This window comes from Haliotis asinina, chromosome 15 (genome assembly GCF_037392515.1).
Source record: "Haliotis asinina isolate JCU_RB_2024 chromosome 15, JCU_Hal_asi_v2, whole genome shotgun sequence".
Classification (NCBI taxonomy): Eukaryota; Metazoa; Mollusca; class Gastropoda; order Lepetellida; family Haliotidae; genus Haliotis; species Haliotis asinina.
Window position 1 is genome coordinate 10,008,558 of NC_090294.1, and position 27,107 is coordinate 10,035,664.

Genomic DNA, 27,107 nt, shown 5'->3' on the forward strand with positions numbered 1-27,107 from the left:
TCATCTGAAAAGGGATCATATTTTCTGAAATATGTCTGAAAGAGGAAGAGATACTCCAGTCTGTGTTTGCTTCATTTCATATTATGATATATGCTATTGTTGCCAATTGTTGATCATGCTGTGTTTCATTGCAGGCCTTGGGGAACCTATACTTTGTCCATGACACCGTTGAAGAAGTCAACATCTTCGACTTTGTTGGTAAGTAGAGCCTTGAATTTTCAGACTGCTAGTGATAGACAATGAAGGAAGTGCTACTCCTCTCCCTGATATAGGCTAAAACAATGACAAAGGAAATCCCTATCTGTAACGATTCTGAAATTGTTGTACTTGTGGATGTACAGGTGTGCAGTGGTATGTCACAACAGTAGATGTCAGCTGAGGGATGACCTGCAGTAACACACATGTAATACACTACAGAGAAAAAATTGTAGGTACCAGACTAATGACATAGTTGTACACTGCATATAGTGAGACATTTGTATGGTCCTTCAGTGGGTTATTTGTACACTACCTGCAGTGAGACATAGTACATACCCTATGGTGAGATATTTGAACACCCCTGTTGGACATATACTTTACATAGTTGGTGAGACTGTTGTACACATCCTACAGAGAGACCGTAACACTCTTCCTTCTCTCTCAGCACATCCAGCAAACAGCTTCAGTGCTTGACTTATATAAGTGTGCACACATGGATACTATATATTTTTTGTGGCCTAGTTACTCCTCCAGGTACAAGATTATAATTAGAATTATGTCTCTTAGTCAAGCTATGTCTGACTCAATGTAATCATCGTCTTTGATCTATTGTCATATGCCCATGCTCTTCACACATAAACATTTGACAGTGTGTTACTGAGATTTATCATGACAAGTACTGGTCTCTTAAAAGGCCTGAATATTGGTTCCTTGGTCTGCTGTCAATGTCAGTAAAATTTATATTTTAAGATGACATGTTAACACAGGACTGATGTGGTTGAGGTGACCTATTTTTTACTTATAAAGGGGACCAATGAAGATTAAGAAAGGTCACATGCAACCAAAACATCAAATTTAATTAAGCACAGTTATCATGTATTAATGATACATAAAATGCTTTGCTGATAAAGAAAAAACAAATAAACAAAATTATAAGCATATAATCGCAATTCAAAAGACTTAAGTGCAATAGTTTGTACTTCAAGCTCGGTTTACCTGCCTTGAAACAAAGCAGCCTCGATACCGAAACCCGGTCAGAGCCGGTGGATGTGCACTCAAGTGTAACACAGTTTTTTCATTGGCTGATACGCTTGACCGGCTCTTTGTTTATGGCTTATAAGCCAGATAGGTGTTTATTGCATGTGGTTAGTGATTGAAGTTGAGCACAATGCATATTGCCATGAGCAGACAGACAGGCAGACATATAAGTATCAATAAACCAGACATTGAGTTTCCCCTGTGGTTTCCTCTGTGACAGAGTCTCCTTATCACAATCCACATGATTTTTTTAATGTAATGAGTAGATTATTTGTTTGTTTGTACACAACCAAGATTAGACTACTGATCACGACCTCATACTCTGGGTAGGCATGTTTCAAGCCCCGCGAACCTACTCACTGCCCTTGTGATATGAGCGCAGCACAGCATAGCTGTTGAAACCACTTTTTTACCCAGCTCTGGGGGAAAAACTCGAATTTTGCAGACTTTTTTTTTTCATCGTGGTTGTTTTTCAGCTTTTTAGGTTGAACTGGCATTTTTGATGATTTGTTTTGGTAAGTGCTTAATGAAAGCAGGGAGCCTATATAGAGAGGGGAGGTGAAACTCCTCGAAAAACCGCTGAACGTATGTCTCGCTTTGTCACGTGACCAGTGGAGACAATATGGCGTCAGCTTAGTATTTAAGATTGAGCTCGGTTCATTTTAAACAGCTGATTACATTTGCTGAGTGTTGTGACAACTCGGAACCTACACGTAGAAGGTAAGTCACCTGTTCTGTTACTTCAGTTCTAGTCACATATTTGTAATTAGTGTCAGTATAAGAAAATATGTTTGTAGTAAAGTTTCAAGTCGGCATCTTGTAACTCTCTGGCTTCAATTATCGGTACACAGCGAAGATAGACTGAGTTTCGTCAATAAAAGCTTCTTTCACACATTCCTTTATGTTTTAGCAGGGAAATATACCTTTAGTTGAGAGGTGTCTGCAAGCAATAGTGATAGTTTTGTGACTTAAAAACATGTTGGGGTTTAATTGGGGTGTGTGAAAAATGTGGCAGATCGCCGATCTGATCTGATGCGCCATTGAAATACTACACGCTGTTGTTTGAAGTGTGTCTAGATATTGCTCAACACCGTCTTTCACATACACCTTTAATTTTTATGAGGGGAATTTACCATCAGGCGAAAGGTGTTTGCAGGTAATAGTGATAGTTTCATAATCTAAAATAAATTGTTAGGACGTACTTGAGGTGTGTGAAACATGTGCCATCTCACCGATCTGATCCGATCCGCCATTGAAATATTCCACGGCGTTGTTTGAGTGCTTTTGTTTCAGCTTCAAAAACTTCATTCACATACACCTTTAATTTCCATTAGGGGAACATACCATCTAGTGAAAGGTGTTTGGAGGTAATAGTGCTAATTTTATAATTTAAAAAAATCGGTAGGGTGTTTTTGAGGTGTTGAAAAATGTGCCATCTCGCGGTTCTGTTCTGATCCGCCATTGAAATAGTATAACTTTGAGTGTTTCTAGTTATTGCTCCAAAACCTCTTTCACATGCACCTTAAATATCTATGAGGGGAATATACTATGACCCGAAAGGTGTTTGCAGGTAATATTTATAATTTGATAATCTAAACATATTGTTAGGATGTATTTGAGGTGTGTGAAAAACGTGTCATCTCGCTGATCTGTTCTGATCCGCCATTGAAATACTACACAGCATTTTTTGAGTGTTTCTAGTTATTGCTCAAAAAACTTCTTTCACACACACCTTTAATTTCTGTTAGGGAAACGTTCCATCTGGTGAGAGGTGTTTGGAAGTAATAGTGATGATTTTATGAATTAAAAAAATGATTGGAAGGGTGTATACATTCACAAGTATTTCATGTGTGTGAAAAATATGGCATATCGTTGATCTGATCTGATCACTCATAATACTACAAGCCAATGTTTGAATGTGTTTAGTCGTCCTAAAATTCATTTCTTTCAAATACACCTCTAAGTATTGAGGGGAATATTCTATCTGGTGAAAGTGTGAGGTATGACATATCTGATCTGCTCTAATCTGCCATGGATGCCTTTGATGCTTGAATGTTTTAGTTCTGAAACTATTGTTGATATTTGACAAAACTGCAAAGGACGTTTTAACGCTTTGTGATGGTTTTAAACTTTCTGTTTTTTTTAGGTGGGAGTGACTGTGTCAGTTGACATTCTGTCAGTATCCATGCAATTGCGCACATGCAGGAAGACATCTGGTCATCTTCATTAACTGCCCTCTTAAAAAACATAATTTCGACTTTGCCACGACCGTCCATTTGTCCATTATAGACTGAGTGTCTGTAAGAATGAGACTTAACTTAACATGTGCTTAACTTTCCAAACTGTATTCCTGAAGGAAAAAGAAATAAAAATGTGTTCCTCCCTTGTCACATTTTTTCTATCAAAAATTAAAAATCAAAGTCTTACTCGTCAGTTTTGAAAAGAATGTGCCTGAGAAACATATTTTTATGCAGCCTAAGCATTCCACACAAACAGAAAACCACTGAAACATAATGAGGCATTTTAATTGTGTAACAGATCATTTCAAATACATATAATAACAGTGTTTGCAGTTCTTTAGTTTGCCATTTGGCCATCAGGGCTTGCTGCCACTTGCAGTCTTTAAAGTCCGCATAGCCATTTTGTTGAAATCGAACCAATAAACACAAAATAGTCTTCATTGTAGAGAGTTTCACAGTCCCTACAAAATCCATTAGTGAAGTGTATGGAGCACAGAGAAGTTTATATTAGTTATAGACTGCTGACATTCCTATGCGGCACTGAATATATAATACTATGAAGTGAAACTGGAAGTTATCCTAACATGAAGGATCAGGGATAATTCCTGAACATTAATACAAATTATGGGCAAGATGCTAGTTGAAAAGAAATGAGATCTAATTGACAGAAGACCACAAGGGCCTGCAGATAACTGAAACTGTTGGCCTGATACATTAACAACCGACGCTGGGCCTCTGGGCTGGCGATCGTTTCGAACGCTGTATCAAAATTGTCACATAAACAGAGAGTCTTTGAACAAGGCAATGTGTAGACACATTCTCAAGTCCTCTCATTAATCCACACATGCATCATTCGGCGACAGGAAGTGTAACCAGCTTGTTGTGACAACATTCAGGGGAGCCTACTCCAATTTACCGAGTATTACTCCGGGAGATGCCGATAGTTTCCGACAATAAACTGGTTGAAATACTGTTAAGCGCAGCCGATTCGCGCTGAGAACAAACCAAGTCGACGTGTGCAGTGGAGCATGACGAGGCACACGTTAATTAGTACAAATGGTAAGGAAAGCAAGCGAGTGACCAATCCCTGTTATAGAGTATCCCTGATGAAAGGTATCAGAATCTGCAAAGTTGTGTTTTATGTTGCATGTGACCTTTAAGCTCAATTTTACATCTTTTTGCACTGATCACAGTGTCAAAATCAATCCGAGATTAAGAGCCTAAAACTTTTTCACCAAATCCTAATATTGAACAAGATGAAAACAAACACTTCTTTTCCAATATCAGTGCCAAAGGCAGTTTCCTAATGGACAAACAATGCCTTCTTCCTGTTGTTATTTTTAACACTGATTATCGCTGAAAAACTATCCTCACCCTTAAAATTGTTAGCAGGGGTCAAGTCTAACAAGTCATGATCTTCCATGCTATGACTAATGGACTGCTGTCTGTGTCTATCCTGTAAGTTCATGTATTTTTCTGTTGGAAATGTATCTGTGGCTTCAGGATTCAAATACAGTTACTTTTTAGGAACAGGTTTAGGGGATCTTGAGAATTCCAATTTTGTTTTGTTACAATAGCTAAATATTGCGGACTGCAATGTTAAGCAACATTCAGACCTGCAGTGGGAAGAAAGGTTGCAGAATTAATTCCCTGTGTCCATAATGTTTTGTTACAATAGATGAAATACTGCTGACTCTGGTGTTAAACAATTGGGTGAGTGAGTGAGTAAGTGGTGGAGTTGGGTTTCACGCTGCTTTCAGCAATATTCCAGCAGTGTCACAGTGGGGAACACCAAAAGTGGGCTTCAGACATTGTACCCAGGTGGGATTCAACCCCGGGCCTATAGCTGACAAGCAAACACTTTAACCATGAGACTACCTCACCACCCCAATGTTAAACAAGATCGCCCTACTACATGGGTGTGGTTGGTTGTAGATGAAGTGCCTTGTGTCCATTGTTTGCTTCAAGAGTGTAAGTGAGATTAGCATTATGCCACACACAGCAATATTCCAGGGGACAGTCTGTAAATAATCAAGTCTGGACCATGCAGTCCAGTGATCAACAGCTCAAGCATCGATCTGCGCAATTGGAAACTGTTGATATGTGTCAACCAAGCCAGTGAGCCTGACAACCCAATCCTGCTAGTCACCTCTTATGACGAGCAATATTTTAACCCCTGCCTTCATGGGTCTTGCAACAAGAAATGGAATATTGCTGATTGCAGCCAAGCAGCACACACTCTCACTTGGTAATTCAGTGAGGACATTCTGAAATATCCTTTCCTTGAAAGTTATGGGTAATTTAATCAGTCTATTATCGTTGCAGACATTAATTTTACCAACAGCAGATATTTGTCTAGGGAGCTTTATGAAGTTGCTATGCACAGTGCTAACGTTGTTATGTGAGAGAGAAGCATTGATTCACAAGACAAGGTAGTGATGTATTCAGTTACACTGTCTACCTTCCATGACAAAACAGCTGTATGGGACGAATTATGGATGAGGAGGAATCATTAAAGAGATTACTCTGCGTCCAATCGTATGTCAACCAGTTTATTGTGTTACATCATTGTTTATACCTTAATACTGCCATGTCTCATCATCATGCAAGGGTTCGTATAGGAGAGACTGGTATCCAGAGTATTACATTTGTTGCATCATTCTCTGTACCTTTGGGGGTGAAGGGGTAGTCTAGTGATGGAAGCACCTGCTCATCACGCCAAAGATCCGGGTTCAATTTCCAGCAAGGGTACAATGTGTGAAGCCCATTTCTGATGTTAAACACCATAATATTGCTGGAATAGTGCTAAAAGTGGCATAAAACCATACTCACTTATTCTTGACCTTGATGCTGCCATACCTCATCATAATGTGAGGGTTCCTATGGGCGAGGCAATGGTAAACTGAGTATTATTGTTGCGTCATTACCCATCCCTTAATACTGCCTTGTCTCATCATTATGTCAGGGTTCCCATGGAAGAGATTGATATACAGAGTAGGTATATGTTAAATTACATCATTCTCTATACTGTAATACTGCCATGTCTCATCATTAATTGTGAGGGTTGCTATGGGGGTGGTACCTTAATACTGCTATGTCTAATAATAACTGCCCATGAAGGTCCAGGGTAGAATAGGTCTTCAGCAGCCCATATTTGCCACAAAAGGCGACTATGCTTATCATAAGAAGTCCGAATAATGGAATCGGGTGGTCAAACTTGCTGCCTAGTTGACAAATGTCATTGGTTCCTATTTGCATAGATCGATGTTCATGCTGTTGATCACTGGATTCTCTGGTCCAGACTCAGTTATTTACAGACCGTCTTCATATAGTAGGAATATTGCTGAGTGCGGCATATGTGAGGGTTGCTATGGGAGAGGTTGGTATACACAGTATTTAACTGCATCACTTACCATTCTGGTTGAGAATTAATTGAGAGGCAGTGTATAATTCATCCATCTGTAATCTTGGCAGTCCGATCGTTCATTTTAGGAAGTGATTGTCTGTTCGTCAAGACCATTCTTACACAAACAAGTACAACAGCAACTTTAATTCTCTTCCCACCATGCTGCAGAGTTGGGAACAGATGGTGTAGCAGTTGTATTTTGTTAGAAATGTCCTGAAGCGGGTTTATAATTTGGCCATCTGTAATTCTGGATGACTTTGCTTTCAGTTGGAGAAGTATATCCACACTCATCTAAACCATTAACTAACAACAATTGTAACGTTCCCACTCTCCCCACAATGTCTTTAGTTCACAAATGATCACATGCCATCCTATAACCATTACCTTCTCTGTAAGTTTCATACAGTATGAATAGGAATATATCTAGAACTATATCCTTTGAATGCCTCTAGTGAAGAGGACTGCTTTGTTGGGTTTTTTCCTTCCCTCATCACAAATGAGTAGTCTCTGGTGAGAGTGAATACATGTATTGCAAAGCTGTAGAATGATACAGTAGGAAGAAGTCAGTTCTCAAGTTAATTTTACTTTTCTCAAATAACAAAGTGTACAAAACATGCTATAATGATGATTACCAACACTGGCCAGTTTCACAAAGATGTGATAAAATATCATTATTCCCTGGCTGTTACAACACCCAGACTACCCATTGACCAGCAACTGTGGCAGCCAACTGTCTCCAGTGTAATACGATATTGATTTCCGCCACTTGCTGACTTTCTCTTGTGCCAATATCTGACAGGAGACGTTACATCGATTGTCAGAAGCTTTTGAAATATTGATATCGGGAAGGAAATTAGATGATAGAGTGCATCCTGCTAAAACTTAGCACAGATGGAATTATTACAATTTGGTGGTGCTTTTTTATGGCACCAGTAATTGCCATTCTTGCAAATGTTTAGGAAATGTTTTCATTTTGGGGGGATTTAGAATCTCTTTTTCTGCCATTACAAATTAACATGACTTAACATGGCATAGGCACACATCAATATCACAAAGAGAAACAAATTCAAGTCTCAGACATGTTTATATTGTCTATTTATATTGTCTATTCTGAAAGATAGACCCGTGAAGGTCCTGGGGTAGAATAGGCCTTCAGTAACCCATGCTTGCCATAAAAGGCGACTATGCTTGTCGTAAGAGGCGACTAAAGGGATTGGGTGGTCAGACTCGCTGACTCTTTGACAAATGTGATCGGTTGCCAATTGCACAGATCATGCTCATGTTGTTGATCGCTGGATTGTCTGGTCCAGACTCAGTTATTTACAGACCACCACCATATAGCTGTAATATTGCTGAGTGTGGCATAAAACTAAACTCACTCACTCACTTCTAAAAGATATGTTCCAAGGGAGTTTGGCAATCTGTTTCTGGTTTTTGAAGTTCTAAGGCTGCAGTAATGTAAGAGCCTTCTGACTCAAACAGCTGTCATACAGTTTGCCATTCCATTTTGTATAAGAAGACTAAATTCATCATCTATGAGTAAATGCACTGAACAGTAATTTATTTTTCATATTATTCTGAGATACTGTAATTTGTAAACAGCCTCAGGATATTGAAACAAGCAATAACAGGCTTCCATCATGCTTATGTACTTTTTCAAATTAAAACTTTGATGCAGTGTTCTACAAGACCATTCCCTTTGAAATTAATAGTAATTTGTCATGAAAACATATTGCCAGAAATTTCAGATGCATAATTGATTGAACCAGGCTGCAAGGGATAGTGGCACATGGTTTTATTTCATCATATATAGTTGATGTTTTAAATGGCTAATTCAATTATAGCTTTTATTGCCAATACTGTGGCGATGCTTTGATGTTCAGGCTTCAGTCATGAAGCAACTGAAACCTCCCTTGTTTTAACCAAAGTTTTTCCTTCAGATGGAAGTTCATAGTTGAGGGATGCTGAGGGTGACCCAGCTGAAATGGCACCATGGTTGACCATGGTCAACCACGGCTTACCACAGTAAACCATGGTATTACCATGGTTTACCGTGCTAAACCGTGGTCACCAACATTTCTAGACCATGGTAGACCATGGTCTAACATGGTCATCATGGCAGACCATGGTCATTATAGACCATGGTCACCAGTAACCATGGTAGACCATGGTCTCTTCCATTTTACCATGGTAGACCATGGTCATCACAACTCATGATCACCAGAAACCATGGTAGACCATGGTCATTGTCCTTTTGCCATGGCAGACCATGGTCATCCTAGACAAAACCATGGTAAAACATGGTGTTCTCGTTCAAAGCAGTGGTTGACCATGGTCATCTCATGAAAGTCCATGGTAGACCATGGTCATCACAGAAAAATTTTACATTTTAAACTGTGATAAATAAAAAATTTAAAAGGGGAAACCTGATGGTTTCATGACTCTGTGTTTCATTTATGAATAACAAATCTTGTAGGTCCTTGTTCTTACATTTGTGTGCATTAAACAACTAAATCTTAACACCTCAGTGAGTGTTAAAATGTAGTGTGATTTAATAAAAAAAAATAGAACACGATGTCATAAAAATAATCATAAGCGGAACTATTCACTGATTTTACTAATATTTGCTGCAGAGATACACAAACAAACAACTGACGTCTTATACTCTGGAAAAGCAAAACAAAAATAACCCTGTGTTCATCTGAAAATATAATAGACATGGTTTATTTCTCCCGATCCCTTTGTTAAAGTTGTCCATTAAACTGTGTAAATCTCGTCTCTCTCTAATACTAGTTTTTGTGTGTGGGTGCCTTTTTCTTCTTGTTTTAAAATAAACACAACAAACATTGTACGTCAGAAAAGCTAAACAATGTCTCAGCAATATAGACAGTTCAAAGAAAAACTCACCTTTTGTTAATAGCTACGCAACTAGTTGATACTGTAGAGGTTTTCTAATTGCCCTGAATAGTGATATTTAATCCATAAAGTACAGACCCTGACGCAAATATATCCAAGAATACCCATGTAAGTCTAGAAAATATGGATTGTAGATTCCCTTAACTTCAGGCTGCAAATGAAGAAAGTCCGTTAAAAACCGTTATAACTTAAAAAATTGTGTAGCGCAAGGTGTCAAAGTTCACGGTGCCTGTAAGGAAAGATTCAGTTTGTTCTCAGATTGTAGATTCCCTTAGCTTCTGCGAATGAAGAAAGTCTCAGCGCTCTATTTCATTATATTATTATAGTATTATACTATAGTATTTTCAATATGAACTTTTTTAAGTAAAATATGTTCATTTCAGAGACTAGTTGTTAGTCATCCATAAAGTAAAACTTTGAAGTACGCTGTCAAATTCGTCTCTTTTCATTGAATTTCTCCCGTGATTTTCTCGATCGCAAGTGAGCAGATACTTATAAGTACGTCTTTCGCATTGTTTATGGTGAAGCAAAAACATAAAACAGTAAAAACAACAAACAATTCACTTGGTACTATAAACAGAAAGAAATGTTGAAAAGAATTTTGATATCGATGTTTTTTTACAGCTTTCCAAACACGTACGTCGATCTACCCGTTGAAAAAAAAATCAGTGCTCTCCACTTTTGAACACATTTCACTGTCACATTCTGTTCACCACGTGCAAATACGACCATTAAGAAATTAGGTCAATTTTGACTAATGAAATTAAATTTATGGGCGGGGATATGTACATAAACTGTCCTTCCACAGATCGATCAAATCGGTCAAGGGACGTGTGCACACAGAACATCAAGTTTTCGCAATTCCCACCGTTGAAAATAATACGACATAAATATTTATTCAAATTTCGATGTTTATGCCGAAATACTGTAATTCTAGCCATTATTACATCGTAAGATTAGAAATTATCCACTGTTGTGAAGTAACACGAACGCGCGGTACATGGCTCCGATTTTCGCGCCAAACACGGCCACGCCCTTCGTTCTTCCGTAATCTATTGCGACTTCATGAGCGCTAACCGTACAGCTTATTTATTACATATGCAGTTACGATTATGTTCCTGGTCGTAGTAGATCTATGTGTATATATCTATGAAAACGTGTTGGCTTTAATTTTTTTCTTAAAAAATACGTTTCCACTTCAAACTCGCACCATTCCGGGACAAGCCGAATGGGGACGATCTCTTCGCGGCACGATGCCATTGCTGCTAGTGCTATGTGTCACGTAGACCTGTGTGAGCGCGCAAAGCGAGCGAGAGGCGCCAAACACAACTTTTGCCAACAGACAACGATCTAAGCGAAGAATAACCTAACGTATTAGCGATTCACGGATTTGGAGGATAATCCAATGTTGGATATGTGAAGAAGGAATAGACTAGATTTATGCCGATGGATACGTCTCAGGTTGATTTCCAATGGAGATGAGCACGAGCGGTAAGTAAACAACAGCAATATTGAAATCGTTTTGAGTGCCCCGATATTTAAATTGTTTTGAGTACCTTAAGGTTCGCATACGAACATAGGTAAAGGGGTAAGCAACACTCTTTGATTAGAATGACGTAAGACAATGTAACAATAACATATATAGCAATGTATGAAGTGTTTATGTCGTACATTCCCAGTGAATATCTCTCAAACGGAAGGAATAATGTGTGATGAACGTTAATTTGAGGTTTTATGTAATATGTTCCGTTCATTTATGTTAAGACACGATCAGTATCTAACGGTACTTTAAAAACCGTTATGACTTAAAAAATTGTGTAGCACAAGGTGTCAAAGTTCACGGTGCCTGTAAGGTCAGCCTGAAAAATTCCGTTTGTTCTCAGATTACACACACAATAAAATACACTCAAATGATCATAAAAGGGAGGTAATTGCTATAGGCACGTTTATGGACATTCCATTTTCTTTCTATCGTATAAATTTGTATTCAGCTTTGTGATAACTGCTGTTTGTAAACCAATACTGAATGTGTCAGTACATTTTGCCATTCATTTAACGTGGAAATAGGTTCAAATACTTTGAGATACGTTTTTATCAATATTATGATAGTGCTGATTATTATAAGTATTATGAAATTTTATGCATCATTTCAGAATATTGTATTTGGTTATGAATGTAGACAAGTGATTTGGAAGCCAGTTTTGTGTTTTGACTTCTATTGCATGTTTTGCTACCGATATACACTCTTCACATTAAAAGAAAGTGATTCAAAGTCATTAATGTATAGAAATGTTTTTAAATAACATGATTTAGTATAATACTCAGGTGAAAAAATATCCGAAGTATGGGAAAATACTTAACATTTTTTCAGCAGTTATAAATATACAATTAAACAACACAATTTCAATATTTGCTTAAGAACCTTTGAAATGGGGAAACACTGTTATTAAATGTTGTTTGTGTGTTTTTCAGATTTCCACTGGACAGTTCTGAAGAAATGGTACTAATGTTGAAACACTGAAGATTAAGTTATGTTCCAGAGCCATTTGCTCTTCAAACTGAAGACTTAGATTCGATTCCTCTCCTGGGTACAGTGTGTGTAGCCCCTTTCTGGTGTCTGTCGCCGTGCTATTGCTGGAGCATTGCTAAAAGTGGAGCAAAACTAAACTCAGTCAGTCACTCACTCACGCACTATCCCTGAAGCAATGTGGGTATCTTCTGTGATGTCCCCACAGCTCTTCGTGAAGGTTCTTCCAACATGTGTGTATAATCCTGTCTCGTCTGAGAGAAATTGTGATGCCCCCTGTACAACTTCCAGGTAGATGATTTGGGGCACGCCTGTAAATTCTGTGTTGATCGTGACTGTCATTGTGTCTACTTTTAAATCAAATAGTCTAATGGGATTTCTGAAATTGTATATTACTGCATGAAATGTTGTTCCGAAAGAGTTCATTTTCCTGGATACAGACTGAAGGACATCCCATTTCTGTTTTAAAATAATAAATAATAATGTCTAATGAAAAAAGATGAACATGTCCACATACCATTTTTCCTCAGCAGTGTAACTGGATTTATAATTCTAGCTGCACAGGATATCCCACAATCCCTGTGAGCTTTCCAACAGCTATCGTCAAATTGTCTTTCATTTAAATCTGAGGCAATGTTCGTAATAAACTTTGTCTTCGTAATGTAAACAGTTTGTTTTCAGTGCATGGGTCTTTTTTATGTTAATTCTTTAATATTTGATATTCTAATTGATTTCTATGCCATGGTGTTTGTGCTATATCAATTTTCTATGTAGGTTGTGGTGTGATATGGTTGGTTTTCAACATGGTCTCAATAGCCAAAGGTTATTCTGATGGTAAACTGTTGTGCAATCTAACGAACATGCTGTACTTACTATGGTCTCATTTTTTTCAGTAGTAATAAATGGTACACCATGGTCTCCTTTTACCATGGCAAACCATGGTACACCATGGTCTCTTTCTGCAATGGTAGACCATGGTTTTACTTAACCATGGTAAACTGTGGTGCCATTTACTACCACCATGATGTTTTGTTACCATGGTAGACCATGGTTAACCATGGTCTTTTTTTGCCATGGATGACCATGGTCCACCATGGTCTTATTTTATTCTGGTTTACCATGGTTTTTCTTTTACCATGGTTTACCATGGTACACCATAGTCACTTTTTACCATGGTAGACCACGGTTTTATTTCACCATGGTAAACTGTGGTGCCATTTACCGCCACCATGGTCATGCTACCATGGTAGACCATGGCTTACCATGGTCTAATCCTGCCATGGTTGACCATGGTAGACCATGGTCTTATTTTACCATGGTAAACTGTGGTGCCATTTACCGCCACCATGGTCTTGCTACCATGGTAGACCATGGCTTACCATGGTCTAATTCTGCCATGGTTGACCATGGTAGACCATGGTCTTATTTTACCATGGTAAACTGTGGTGCCATTTACCGGATGTGGTAAGCCGTGCTAGACCATGGAAACCATGGTCTGTGAACCATGGTCTACCATGGTATACCATGGTATACCATGGTTTTTTCATGCTTATTTCAGCTGGGACTGATTGCCATAACAGCAGTCAGTGTTTGTTATTGTGGACCAGGATACTGGACAAAGTATCAGGCTGGCTTTGTGCATGTTCTGCCATGGGATTGATGTAGACACTCTTAGCCACTGATATCTGTTGATGTTATGTAGGTAAAGGCGTTTATGTGACAGACAAACTAAGAGGAAAATGCCTTCTTCAGTTGTTTTTGTTGCATGTCAGTTTGCTGGGTAATTGGAATGTCGACTTGTCATAACAGGTCTAAGGTCTAAGTATGATTTGTTAAAGCTGTACAAATAAAATATGTCAAGACCATTTCTGTAACACCTTTAGTGCTGTATCAGCCCAGAATCAGCCGGATTCAATCTTGCTTAATAGAATATGTCAAGCCCATTTTGGACTGTGTTTGTCATCTGAGCACCATTGCACAATCTTAGCTCTAACTCCCAGTCCAATACCATAACTTAGACTTTGACAGACTGACTCACTCACTCAGATCACCTGACTTTGATAGACAGTGGTGTGCATGTGTTAAAGGGTTGCTGCTTACTCACTTACTCGTTCACCCAGATGACCTGACTTTAATAGAGAGAGACATTGGAGTGCTTGTGTGAAAGGGTTGCCTCTTCACCTTACTCACTCACCCACCCACTACTCACAATCATTAACCTTATCGGGAGATGTTGTCAGCGACTGTTTAAGTAGTAACATGAGCTCGTACAAGTATCAGACATTATCATTGATCTAATCCGAAACATTAACACCTTTAAGGATGAGCAAGACTGTATAGCCTCAGGGGCATAGTATCTTCAGACAAAAATGTCTTCTGTATCATGTAAAGGAAATAAAATGGCTGTAATTTCATCTCTGATGATTGTGGGATCAATATGTGTGCTCATTATCTGAATGAAATGTCATCTGATTGTTCATATTCGTTTATTTCATATCAGTTTTCTTCAGTGGTGATGTCACATGATAGGAACTGCTGTAGGAGTCAGGCAGCAACCACAGACATGGTTATGCAAACTGTGCTACTGTTTACTAAGTACCCTTGAAGATCTGGGCTAGAATAAGTCCTCAGCAAGCCATGCATACCACAAAAACTGACAATGCTTCTCACAAGAGGCGACTAATGGATCAGGTGGTCAGGATTACTGACTTGGTTGACTTGCATCATTGGTTGCCAGTTGCACAGGTCGATGCTTATGCTGTTGATCACTGTATTGTCTGGTTCAGACTCGATTATTTACAGACTGCCGCCATATAGCTTCAATATTTGCTGAGTGCAACATAACACTAAACTCACTCACTCACTGGTTGCTAAGGGTATGACATAAGTCTTTATGCGAGCATGTTTGTAAACATGGATGTCGTCAAACAATTTACTGCTGTGTTGCCTTTCACGCCAAATTACATCTCATTCGTCACCAGTATTGATGTTTTGTGAGTATTTAAATCATTGCGAGTACAACCTTGAACTATGCTTCAGTTTTGATGCTTCACAGAACTGTCTGCATGGAATGTTTTTCTCATTTGACATGGAGAGAGGATACCACAATAATTTTTTTTTGAAGACAAATCCTCAGTAGCACTCTATCCTTATTCCTTACATTAAGTACCTGATGAAACAATTCTTCTTGAAGTGCAAAAATATTAACTTGATAAAAGTTGGCGCATCTGTATGGTGGATATTAGGTGCTTTAACAAATGTATTATTATTCAAAACCCAGATCTAATTTCTTTCACTCAAATTAGTTTGTAATTCAAGGAGGATTCAGTGTGAAATGTGAAATTTTGATAGCTACATAGTTTGAAGCATTGATACTAATGAAAGTTGTAGCACTTAGTTACGACAACTGTGAAGTAGTTCAGGTGGGAACATGATAAGATTCATGTGCCTTGTGAGTTTTATCAAGTGTGCTTAATTAAAAAATCTCAGGTATCTTTTTATTTGTAGACACCTCTCTTTCACAACCATTCACATTGTAAGAACATAACAAAATTCTGTGAGCCTTCACATAACAATTAGTCACCTGAATAAGTTAGAATCCTTGTATATGTCAAGAAACAAATTACCAGCAAATCATAAAGTCACAATGAATTATTTCATAGAGTTTCATCCCTCTGTTCAAGGCATTTTAATTGTCACTTGGTGTGTATTTCACAGAGTGTGGTTTTGCCGCTTGTCTTAGTGAGAGCCAGAGTTGGGAGAAATAATGCTTTGTCCGGTCTCAAGTGATGCAGATGCCAAGAGAAAGGATTGTTCAAATAGACTTACAGGAACAGAATGTAAAGTAAATGAAAAAGGAAAACACTTATTGCTTTTTCTTCTTGTGGAGGTAACTAGGTCTGTTATCTGATGAGCATTGTAGGGAGATGGTCAAGATTTTATTATGGCCTTGATAGTGAGATTGAAGCTAAAACTTTCCTTACAATGACATTTTTCTATTAACTGTTCTCAAAGTCGGTCACCTATGTTATTAATCAAGAGATGTAGCCATGACAGTCTTGTTTGTATAGATTCGGAAGTCTAGAATCAAGTCAGCTGAAAGATCTGACCATCTTAGCATCAACTGCGTAATATGGTTGATCTAGTATCAATGAATTTTATCACTTGTAGGCATTAGATGACCGAAGATCTCAGAGTCAACACAGTTTACTGCACTTATGATCAATAGGCTTTGTATAGGGAACTGGGCTTGTGAGAGCAATGAGATTATGAATTAGTAGTGGAAGATGAGACCAGTCACTGACCTGTGGGAGATGGGGTCTTGATATGTTGTGCCAGGCAAGCCATGAAGTAGCAGAATCAGGGGCATTAGGAAATTGGTTGGTTAATGGGAATTAACTCTGACATCTTGTTTAACAAGTGGCTGTGTTTTAATGGGAGAAAATGCTCATTTTTTCAACAATAATGTAGAGATGTGACCTTTTCAATTTTGTTTATGATAATCAGCAAAATATTTTGCAGAAGTGAATCTGCACATTGTTGATTTTGCGTCAGGCAACCACTGACTGATGGTTTCGGGCAATGATCCACATGATCTGTTAGATTATCCCATTCAAACTCAATCATCCACTTATTTACAAATCCACTCACTCACTCACTCACTCACCTGTTCAATCAGTCAATCACTCAGTTACTCAATCACTCATTCATTCACTCACAAGTCTACCAACGGACTCACAACTCTACCAACAGACTCACAAGTCTACCAACTCATTTGTAAAGCCATGCCCTTACTCAAACACAAAAGCAGGCGACATGTTTGCTCACTTGTGAATCCACAAACTCAATCAGTCACCCAGAAACCCATCCTTTGTTAAACCTATCTTCTCTGTGATAAACAGTGGTGTAGTCAAGCTGTTATTGTGTTGTCTGATCATGCTGAAGACCCTGGTTTGATTCCCTTCATGGCAATGTGTGAAGCCCATTTCTTCCCCTGCCATGATATTGATGGAATATTGCAAAAAGAGTCATAAAGCAATACTCGCTTACTCCCTCTCATAAATCCACCTACTTACATTTCCAACACACTTACTCACGCAGAAAAACACCCACTCACAAACCCACATACTCACATTCATTCTTAGACATACTAGATAGTCTGTAAAACAGAGCACTTTTTGGTAGTATCACGATGCTAAGGCATTGATTGATGCTGCAGACGGTGGTTAGCTTGTCCCTGTCATAGGTGACTGACTGAGTGAGTTTAGTTTTATGCCACGTTTAGCAATATTACTGCAACATGGCGGCGGGGAACACCAGAAATTGACTTCACACATAGTAGCCATGTGGGATTTGAATCTGGGTGTTTGGCGTGACAAACCACATTCATCACTAGACTACCCACCGCACCCTATTCTGGGTGTACAGGTGAAGTGTTCTAGCACTGGCTTAGAAGCCTACACACTCATGCTATGTCATGTCTTTGTAATGGAAATTATATCTTTTCTTCCATTCAGACAGGTCAAGCTTTTGATGTACTGAAGTTAAACAGCAGGAAGTATAGTGTGTAAAAATTGGAAGTTAATGATTTACAGTGAAAGCTGCCAAAACTGGCAGCTATCCAGTCCAGCAAATTGTCATCATCGGCATACAATCTCAGTCCCCTATGTAGCTTGAACATTTGTCATGAGCTCTGCATTCTGGCATGCTGTCTAAACTGGATTATTTCATCAGTCCCGATGACTGCAGGTTTAGATTGCTACCACTGTAATGGCAATTACAGTTTTAAGGTGTAAGTCATACAACAGGATGTAATAGTTCTCTGTGTCAAGGTTTGTACTTGGATGCTGTAAAAGCTGAATGCTTTTGAGCAACATCTGTCTCTGTGCATCCAGTCATTGTTAGGTGTTTGGTAAAGCAGTTGTATCCGTATAAGGATTAATGCATATTTTGAAAGGTCACAATTTGTTATCAGTTTTGGGTATTTTTGTCTGCCAGTTGTTCAGTACAACAGGAAACGATTGCCTAGTCTACAATGATGATGGGAAGAATAATTTTAAGCTGGGGTGGATACTGACCATCCACAATGTTGTGGTGTTATAGCTTACTAGTTACGGTGTTCTCTCTTCATTCGTTCCTGAGTTTGTTCCCTTATGTTTCCCATTGTTGTTCCAATTTTTACTGTAGGTTTCAACATCATGAATGTTACTACGGATGAAATTTTTCCCACTTCATCCAGGAAGTACAGAAGTTTTCTTGATATTCAGAATAGCTGCAGGACACACCTTCATTATTTTACACCGTTGATCAATAAAAAAATCAACTTCACAGACAAGGAAGTGTTGTTTGAATGATTTGATAAAGCTCTAAGTTGATAAGTATTACATGTCACAAACCATATTCAAGATATTCCATGCAAAGTCTGATTTTTATCCCTAGCTATGCCCCAGAGATTCCATGCAAGGTCTGACTTTTGTCCACATCATGTCCTTGAAGCTCCATTCAAATTCTTAGTATTATCCCCATCCATGTCCTAAAGATTGCAAAATCTGAATCCTAACCCAGATTAAGTCCCAGACCTTCCTGCTACACTCCAGACAAAAGGTTGTATTAACTGTGATCAGACACTTCCTCACAATACACATCAGAACATCACATGCTTGAATGCCGCCAGTTTTATGTGATTTCGAAGTTAGATGCGACATCATGGACTCAAGGGTGAGATTGAACTCGGACTTAAATAAAGTCGTGTGATTTGGTTGTACTCAGCCATGCCACCAAGTGATTAATCAAAGTGATATACAGGACATTGTTGGCTCAGGCTAAACTTTGGTACTGGTTGATGGAAGAGAGGTATGACCTTGCAATCTAGTTGTATGGAAGAGTCCCCAGGGGTTTCCACTTAGAAAAGGCCTCCAGAAACCTATGCTGAACATGAATGGATCAGGTAGTCTGGCATGGTAACTTGGTTGATCTTGTGTCATTAAACCCAGTTCACATGCAGTGTTAACAACAGTCCATGATGCTGACACCTTGTCTTTCCAGCATATCACATCCTTGATTATCCAGTTTATGACATAGTCACTTACTATGACATATATGTCTGATCAAAACACTTCCTCATGTCCTCGTTTGACTTTTGTTGACTGTTGCAAAGTCTGGAATGTCTTGATCTAAGTAAACAGGGCTACAACTTTTCCAACTATTATGGTTTGTTACAGTTCAAATACATTTCAGTGTGCCTTTAATGGAAGATCTATTTTGAAATCAAATCTTAAAAGGCATTTTCATTGTTTGTTGATTTTCATCTAAAAAAGGAAAAGAATTGTGTGATTTGTGATCAGAGACAATTAGCTAGTGATGTCACTTCTAATACAAAACATGTTGACACCTTGTCTTATCCATTGTGAGCACCTACTCACTTCTACTTCTTGCCAATTCTGCATATTGACACTTTGGCTGTCCTGCCTTGGGACAAGTTGTCTGCATCATTTGTGGAACCTAGTGGCTTCTACACCTTAAAAAGATGGACTTCTTGTTGGTCCTGCTTGTGTACTCCTTGTCTGTCCCACTTGTGGTTACCTTGTCTGTTCCAGGTCTACAGTGAGTATCTCCAATGAATGTCACAGGGTGATTTTCTTCCTCCTGGATGTATCAAGCAACTGTGCACCAAATCATTTGGATGATTGCCATATTACTTGACTGATCCCTTAGGAGTCAGCAGAAACAGAATTCATATGAACAAAATGGCAAATGTTGATGTCTTAGGTTCAGTCTATGAATCCATTTGCTGGAGTAATTTTGAAAGAGAAATGACTGAAGTACATCTCATTTCAAGGGGGATAACTGTCAAGGGACTTCCATCATTTGTGGGCAACTGTTTGTGATGGTATCAAGTGTGACTGAATCATTTTGAAGGAGACAAATGAACTGATTGCTTTAGTTTCTCATGGAGGAAATGAAATATAATGGAAACCACATGCTGGGTATTTATCCTGTCTGGAATTATCTGCTCACAATGTTTAGCTTGCAAGGTCAAGGTCATCAGAAATAGAAATGCATTGCCAATATAAGCTCAATTAAGAAGCAGTTGTGTTATGTTTAGAATGAAAACAATTTGTCATGTTTTTTTCTTACTCTCTCAGGGTGTAAATGCCCACCCGTCTCTAACCAAACCTTCTGACAGTTACTTATCGTTGCTAGCATGCCTATCAGAAAACTAATAATGATTATGTGCCCCTATTGAACCCATTTGTCAATTCTGTCTCATTTCCTTAAATTAAAACAACAAAATGTGAAACTGAAACTTGATGTGTTGATAAGACAATCATTTTAAGATACAATATAACCTCATAGGCTTTTGTGTTCTATCAGTATGATGATCTGGGTATAAAACATGCAGTATTTATGAAGAATATGAATGTACTCAACAAGTTTGTAGTTTCCACTCTCATCCAAACAGTACTCATCTCTAATAATTTCCTTTGGTACAATGAGTAGAACTGCCCTGTTTGTGTAGCGGAAAGAGCTTCTGCCTCAATAGCAGGAAGCTATTGGTTTGATACTGTAGCCCAATCATCCCAGTAAAAGATGGCATTTGTTACTCTGCTTGGCATTCCTCATCCAGGAGATAAAACTGAGACATGTATATATGTGTATATAGTGTAGGAGGGTTTAAACTGCAGTGTGGTATCTCAATGGGCTATAAAACCAGCATTTACTACGACAACCAGCCACACACATACATGGTAGGTAGAATGTGTCCCTAACATGAGATGTAGTCATATGATGCTACTAAACTGGGAATCCCAGGGGATTCCGGGATAAGATTTGCCCCGAACCATCAATGATTGTGGTGAGATGCCACCAAATGGATTGGATGGCTGGAATCATCAACTCCTTTGGCAGTGTGCTGTATTGTCTGTGAGTTAAATGTTTTCGTGCCACTCCCTTGATAGCTGAAACATTCCACTTATATTCCACCACTTAACAAGTAACAGGCATGTAAGATTCGATCAAGTTCACATATACATATACTCACACACATGTGTTTCCTAGACAGTGACAAGAAAAGATGCATGTATTACTTACAAACCCATACCTATCTAGTTGAATGCCGGTGAGAGCTCAGGAGTTAGTGATAAGACAGTGTGTCACAAGTCTCACACCACTTTAGCTTAAGCAATGAAGTAGGTAGGACACGGAATACCTCAAGTTCCATGTCAGTTATTGCCTCCACCAATCAACTTATCACCTCACATTCACATTTAACTCAGACCTGATGATAATGTCAGTCTGTTAATGACAGCAAGCATTTGTCGAAACTGTCTTCCATTTCCGCTCCTGATAAAGACACCACCACTAGAGCCCCTTGAGGCAATGTAAGTGAGAGTTTTATTGGGTGGCAGAACCAGAAGCTTCCCATAGCTGTTGCTGGCAGGAGTCTAATGGCTGGGAAAATGTCTGCTACTAAGACTGAAGCTATTCAGTGATATCAGACCCTACTGTGCTATACGATATGAGATTATGTACATTCTGTTGACGTGAAGGGGTGGCCATGTGATGCAAGTATTGGCTCATTATGCCAAAGGCCTGGGTTCAATTTCCCTAAGACTTGTTGGCTTGTGTTGTTTAAAATTGCACTCAGCATTATTCCAGCTATATGGCAGCAATCTGTAAACAATCAGCTCTGGACCAAGCAATCCAGTTATCAACATCATGAGCAACCATCTTTGCTATTAGGTTGTGATTACATGTCAACCAAGTCAGTGCGTTTGATCATCCGATTGCAAATGACAAGGTTTTCTTGATCATTTACAAAGTCACAATGTCGTCATAGTGATGAAATATTGCTGATAAACACAGATCACAAAATTTTGAAATATAGGAAATATACATTTTGTAGAAATAATGGAAAAAGTAATGCGTATGGTGTGTCAGGGAAAGTGCTGGTGTCTTGAGAAGTTGACCCTGCAATCCCTAAAAGTTACCACCATACATGTCAGTTTACGCCTTTCGCTCATCCTGACCTATTTACTGGTGCTGGGTGTCAGGAGAATATTGTGTCAACATTAATGAGTGTATCCACTAAAGCATTTCATATTGACACAGAATGGAAGCTGGTCTTGCTGCACTATCATACAGTGGTTCTGTGATGCCTCTAGAAGATACTGTGGGCAGAAGGTTTTGTGGGCGTATAGGTCTTGACCTGAATCATATTTTACAGATAGATTGTCACACCATGAGGATGAAGAAACTAAGAAGAATGACATATGTCCTAAATGGCTCATCTTTCATATTTGGTCTTTTGGGAAACTCTTAAGAATATATTGCCAAGTTGTATATTATTTGATTGAAAATTAATGGGATTCTTGACATACATTGTAATTCATTTCTTACGCCTGAAACAGTTTTGTTGAAAAAGGGACTTTAATGCATTTATTAAACACTCTCTTCTAACACAAGACAAAGTAGAGCTGTCAGGAAGATATCAATAATGGAAGTTCCAGGGTTACTCCCAGACCTCTGATCAGACATCACATCCATCATCATTCACTGATATTAGCAGGGAACACAGTATGGACAAGCAGAGAGAGTATGGCATACTCCATGTAATTAATGCCCTGGGTGTATCACCAAGTCCAGTCATTTAGGTGCTTATTGGAATAATTCCTTGTTGGATTTGTTAGTTGTGAAATTAAATCTCACTGTATGAGTGAGTGAGCGAGTTTAGCTTTCATGCAGCTCTGGATTGCATACTGAGCCTGAAACTTTCACTTTCACAATGTTCCAGAGGTTAATAATGCCTTGGTCTGTGGTTGTTCCTCTTATAATTAGTGCTCCTCCTAGGTGGATGTGTATTACAGTAGCACAAGCACTGATCAGTTGCAAATATTGTCTTAGCATTATTATCAATATACAGTTAATAAGGGACTAGCTTAGTTATTCTAATCCTTGTGAATAACAAGGTTTCACTTCGGCTGACCACTAATGACATGCTTGTCCACAATCTTCTGTGTATAATGTGATGTGGTGAGGGTCTTATATCCATGCATCCATTTTGCCATGATGTACTGAAGTCCACTCTCCCTAACAGTGTTGTCACCAAGTCACTTTTAGAACCATTAATCATTCTTGAATCAATACGCTATTGACACTTGTATTGATTTGGTGCAGATTTATTGCCGTTTCTTCTTGAGAAGAATTATTGCTCATGTGAAGAATTATTTTGCCACATTTTTATTAAAATTTGAGGCATTGCATGACAAGACTCAGATCCAATAGCCCCAAATCAGGTCATCTGGTAGTATTAGATTTCATGCAAGAGGTCTGCATGTTTCTAATGATTATAGAAATGACAAAGTTGAATTGGAGGTTATATGTGCAGGCAGAATATATCCATGACAGTGGAATTGTGGTGACCCACTATATAAACTTGGATTCAAACTCATACCAGTAGTATGGTGGATTTGGAACCATGCACAAGATCATGCACAGCAAGCTGGCACCATAGACCTCTTTTTCTGCTAGATTTGATGGTAAGAAGATGATATTTACTGTCAGTTAAGCCTACAAATCAGACTAGTTCATTTCTGACTTCTAAAAATATAAGTGTTTTCCATGCAGACTCTCATACTTAGGAGGTCGTTTCAGTAGAAGTGTTCAGCAGCTATGGCAATGAGACGGGTGGAATAATAAACAGAGTTAGACTCTTCTCCTTGTCTCATTTCTCAACAACTCTGAAACTCCATATAAACCAGGAAAAGAATAACTGGCATTGTGTCCAGAAGAAAGAAGATACATCACTAGTGGGTGTGAAGTTATTTGCAAGCATATAAAATGTGCACATTCTGCTAGAGCTACAGGATCCATGCCAGAAAGTAATTCTATAAATCCCTTAGCTTGTTGAAGACCATCCATTGTATCCAATCTACTTCCGTCAAGTTGGTTGTGTTGCTGTTTTAAATCTCAGTTGTCCGTGTGACCCCACAACCTACACATGGGTTCCCCTTAAATCTTCAGCAGACCTTTTGACAGAAAATCCATACTGACTAACAATCCGACTGCCTTTCTCCATTTGTATTCAGCCCATGTAACGGTATAACTCCATGCATAGAGAGAGGGTAAGAATGAAAAAAACCCACAGATTTGTGAAGACAGTTGGATGAGTATGGCCTGGCTACATCCGAATCAGTGATGTGTGATTGCGATTTCGGAGATGCCAGCCAGTGTTTGGTTATCTTCGCTGCAAGGAACATTCCAGCTCACTAATGGTGGTAATAGAATTATGCAAGTTACTGATGTACATCTGACCTGTAAACATGCCTGTGTATCTCAGCTGTGAATAAACATGTACAAGATGGCTCTATCTCCATGTTTGTTCATTTGTTTCACCTAATTTGATGTCAGTCAGATTTTCTTTCATCCCCCAAAGTAAAATTATAGCCTGCTGTTAAAATACAAACATTACTTGATGTTTGTTGTTTCACACTGCACATGGTAATTTTATTGCTTGGTAATGGTGCGATATTCTAGGTCGCTTCTGAGCCGAGGAAACTAGTGCTTGATATTAAGATCAGTCTTGAATCCAAAGATCTGACTTGACAAGCAGAGGCAGTGATGTAACGTGTTTAAAGGCTTGTCCCTCACTCAGATGACCTGACTTTCATAAGAAGAGACAGTGGTTTGCATATGTTGAAGGTTGCCTCTTTACCTGACCATTCACCAATCAAAAGCCTGGCTTTTCTTTCTGATCCAGTCTTTATGTAACTTTCAGAATGCTCGCTTGCTCGCTCGCTCGCTCGCTCCCTCACTCACTCACTCACTCACTCACTCACTCACTCACTCACTCACTCGTCTAGATGTGACTATTTACAGACCTCTGTCAAAGTGCTGGAATATTGCTGATTGCAGTGTTAGACAATAAAGCAAGGAAACTCACTCAGGGTAGGGTAGATGGCACCATCCTGTATTCCTTGCCAGCTTCATTCCTTGATTTAGTGGAAGCACTAATGTTGTTATGAAGACGCTTCTAGTGGTTTATGTGTCTGAGAGATTCTCTGTTATTGTATCTGACATTCACCAAGGTCTACAGAACATGAAGTTTCTGTCAGTTTTAATACATGACTTCTGTTTCCATACTTGATATAATGTCATTATACGTGTAATTTTATGAAATTCAACTCTTTTATTCCATTTGCAATTGTGTTTATGGTTTTTCTATAAATTATCAAGTCACCCTATGAACTCGCACTAGCTGACTCTGTGTTTTAAGTGAATGTATATAAGAATATGATATCCCTAGAATAAAAACTGAAATGAAACACTAGCTTATATAGCTCAGAGAAAACATTGTGAATTCATAGCACTCTAATACAGCAACTCTTAAAGGACCAGACAGTAGTTATGTTACTGATTCTGCCTGTGAATTGTGATGTTGAGTTCTTCTCCATGCAGATGTAAGCTCCTAATTTCTGTTTTTAAATGTACCCTAGCATTGTAATCATGTATGTATATTTTTTCAATACTCGAACATATTCCGTTTGTGTGTCTTTTATTCTTGCTTTTTAATAAAATATGCTGCAGGTGTTTTTACTGCCTTAGTTCTAAACAACACAGAAGGTACCCAATGAATATGTATGTACATAAATGGTACCTATGTGAACACAGAAGGTACCTTGGCTGGATGTGTTCAAAGAAGCTACCTGTGCACACAAATACCCCAATTCTGGCATGGCAGAAACTTGCCCAAGAACTTAGTAAAAAATGACAATATGTGCTATGTTTAGAATGAATTAAATGTTACCTGGCAAGAAATCAGTGTAGTGAATGAATCCAATCCTTGTTACAATGTATTCAGTCTCATAGTCTAATCTAAACTATGTACAGATTTAGCTATAACATGCTCTTTCTTTTTCAGAAAATAAATTTGTTCCAGTGGAAGGGCGTGAGGTGAGTGAATGATTACGTCATTACCTCGTCATGACCTTGTAGGCCAAGGTCAGTAGAACATGGCAGTGATGCCGGCCAACTCATGGTATTCACTGCACCAGTTTATCATGGCCAATCAGATTTCTACTGCAAGCTTCCATGACACTTTATATCCTCTTTAAATGATCTCACCATTGGCTGCCTCATCTGTTCCTCAAAATATTTATCATAGTTGGAAATTATAAGTTACAAGAGATGAATTTAGAGAATTTAATGTGTGTAATTTGAATTTTGACATTTTTCCTGATGATTGATTATATGTGGGAGACATTGAGACTGGAAGTGCTTCATGTTTATTGCGCTGCGTTGTTAGGTATGCAAATTTTTCAGAAGCATTCAATATGATAATTGGCAGATATGCAATAAGATTATTGGGTCATTGTCACAAGTGATCTATCAAAAATTAAAGATTTAGAGTTTGTGACATTTAAATGTGTTTTATATTAGCAAAAAGTCTACGATTCCACGTCCACCCTGAATTTTTAACTGAACTAATTTGATCTTCAAGAACGCAATGCCTAGTCTTCTGGGTTGCCAGATAGAGTACTTAAAATGTAGGTTGTTTTAGAGTACTTAGAATATGGTTGGTTTGATACTACATGAACAGCTTTTATCAGTGATCCTTTAGAAAATTATTTTCTGACCAGTTTAATTGTCTTGTTTCTAGAGACATGAATTGTACATCTCCCTTTCCAGATTGTTAGGTCTTGTCAGATCTTTTGTGGGATGGGGAAGTTTAGTGGTTAACACATTTTGTCGTCATGTCGAAGACCTGGGATTCTCCACAAGGGTA

At 38.5% G+C, this 27,107-nt stretch overlaps 1 protein-coding gene across 2 annotated transcripts in view; it reads left to right on the forward strand.

The window, feature by feature from the left end:
* The window catches only part of LOC137264833 (inositol polyphosphate-5-phosphatase A-like), a 122,681-nt gene that overhangs the window by 75,106 nt on the left and 20,468 nt on the right, over positions 1-27,107 (forward strand). For both annotated transcript variants that reach the window (XM_067800166.1, XM_067800165.1), the window contains exons 5-6: positions 135-198; positions 26,244-26,275. In XM_067800166.1, coding sequence (XP_067656267.1) covers positions 135-198; positions 26,244-26,275 — 96 coding nt within the window. The remainder of the gene's footprint in view (positions 1-134; positions 199-26,243; positions 26,276-27,107) is intronic.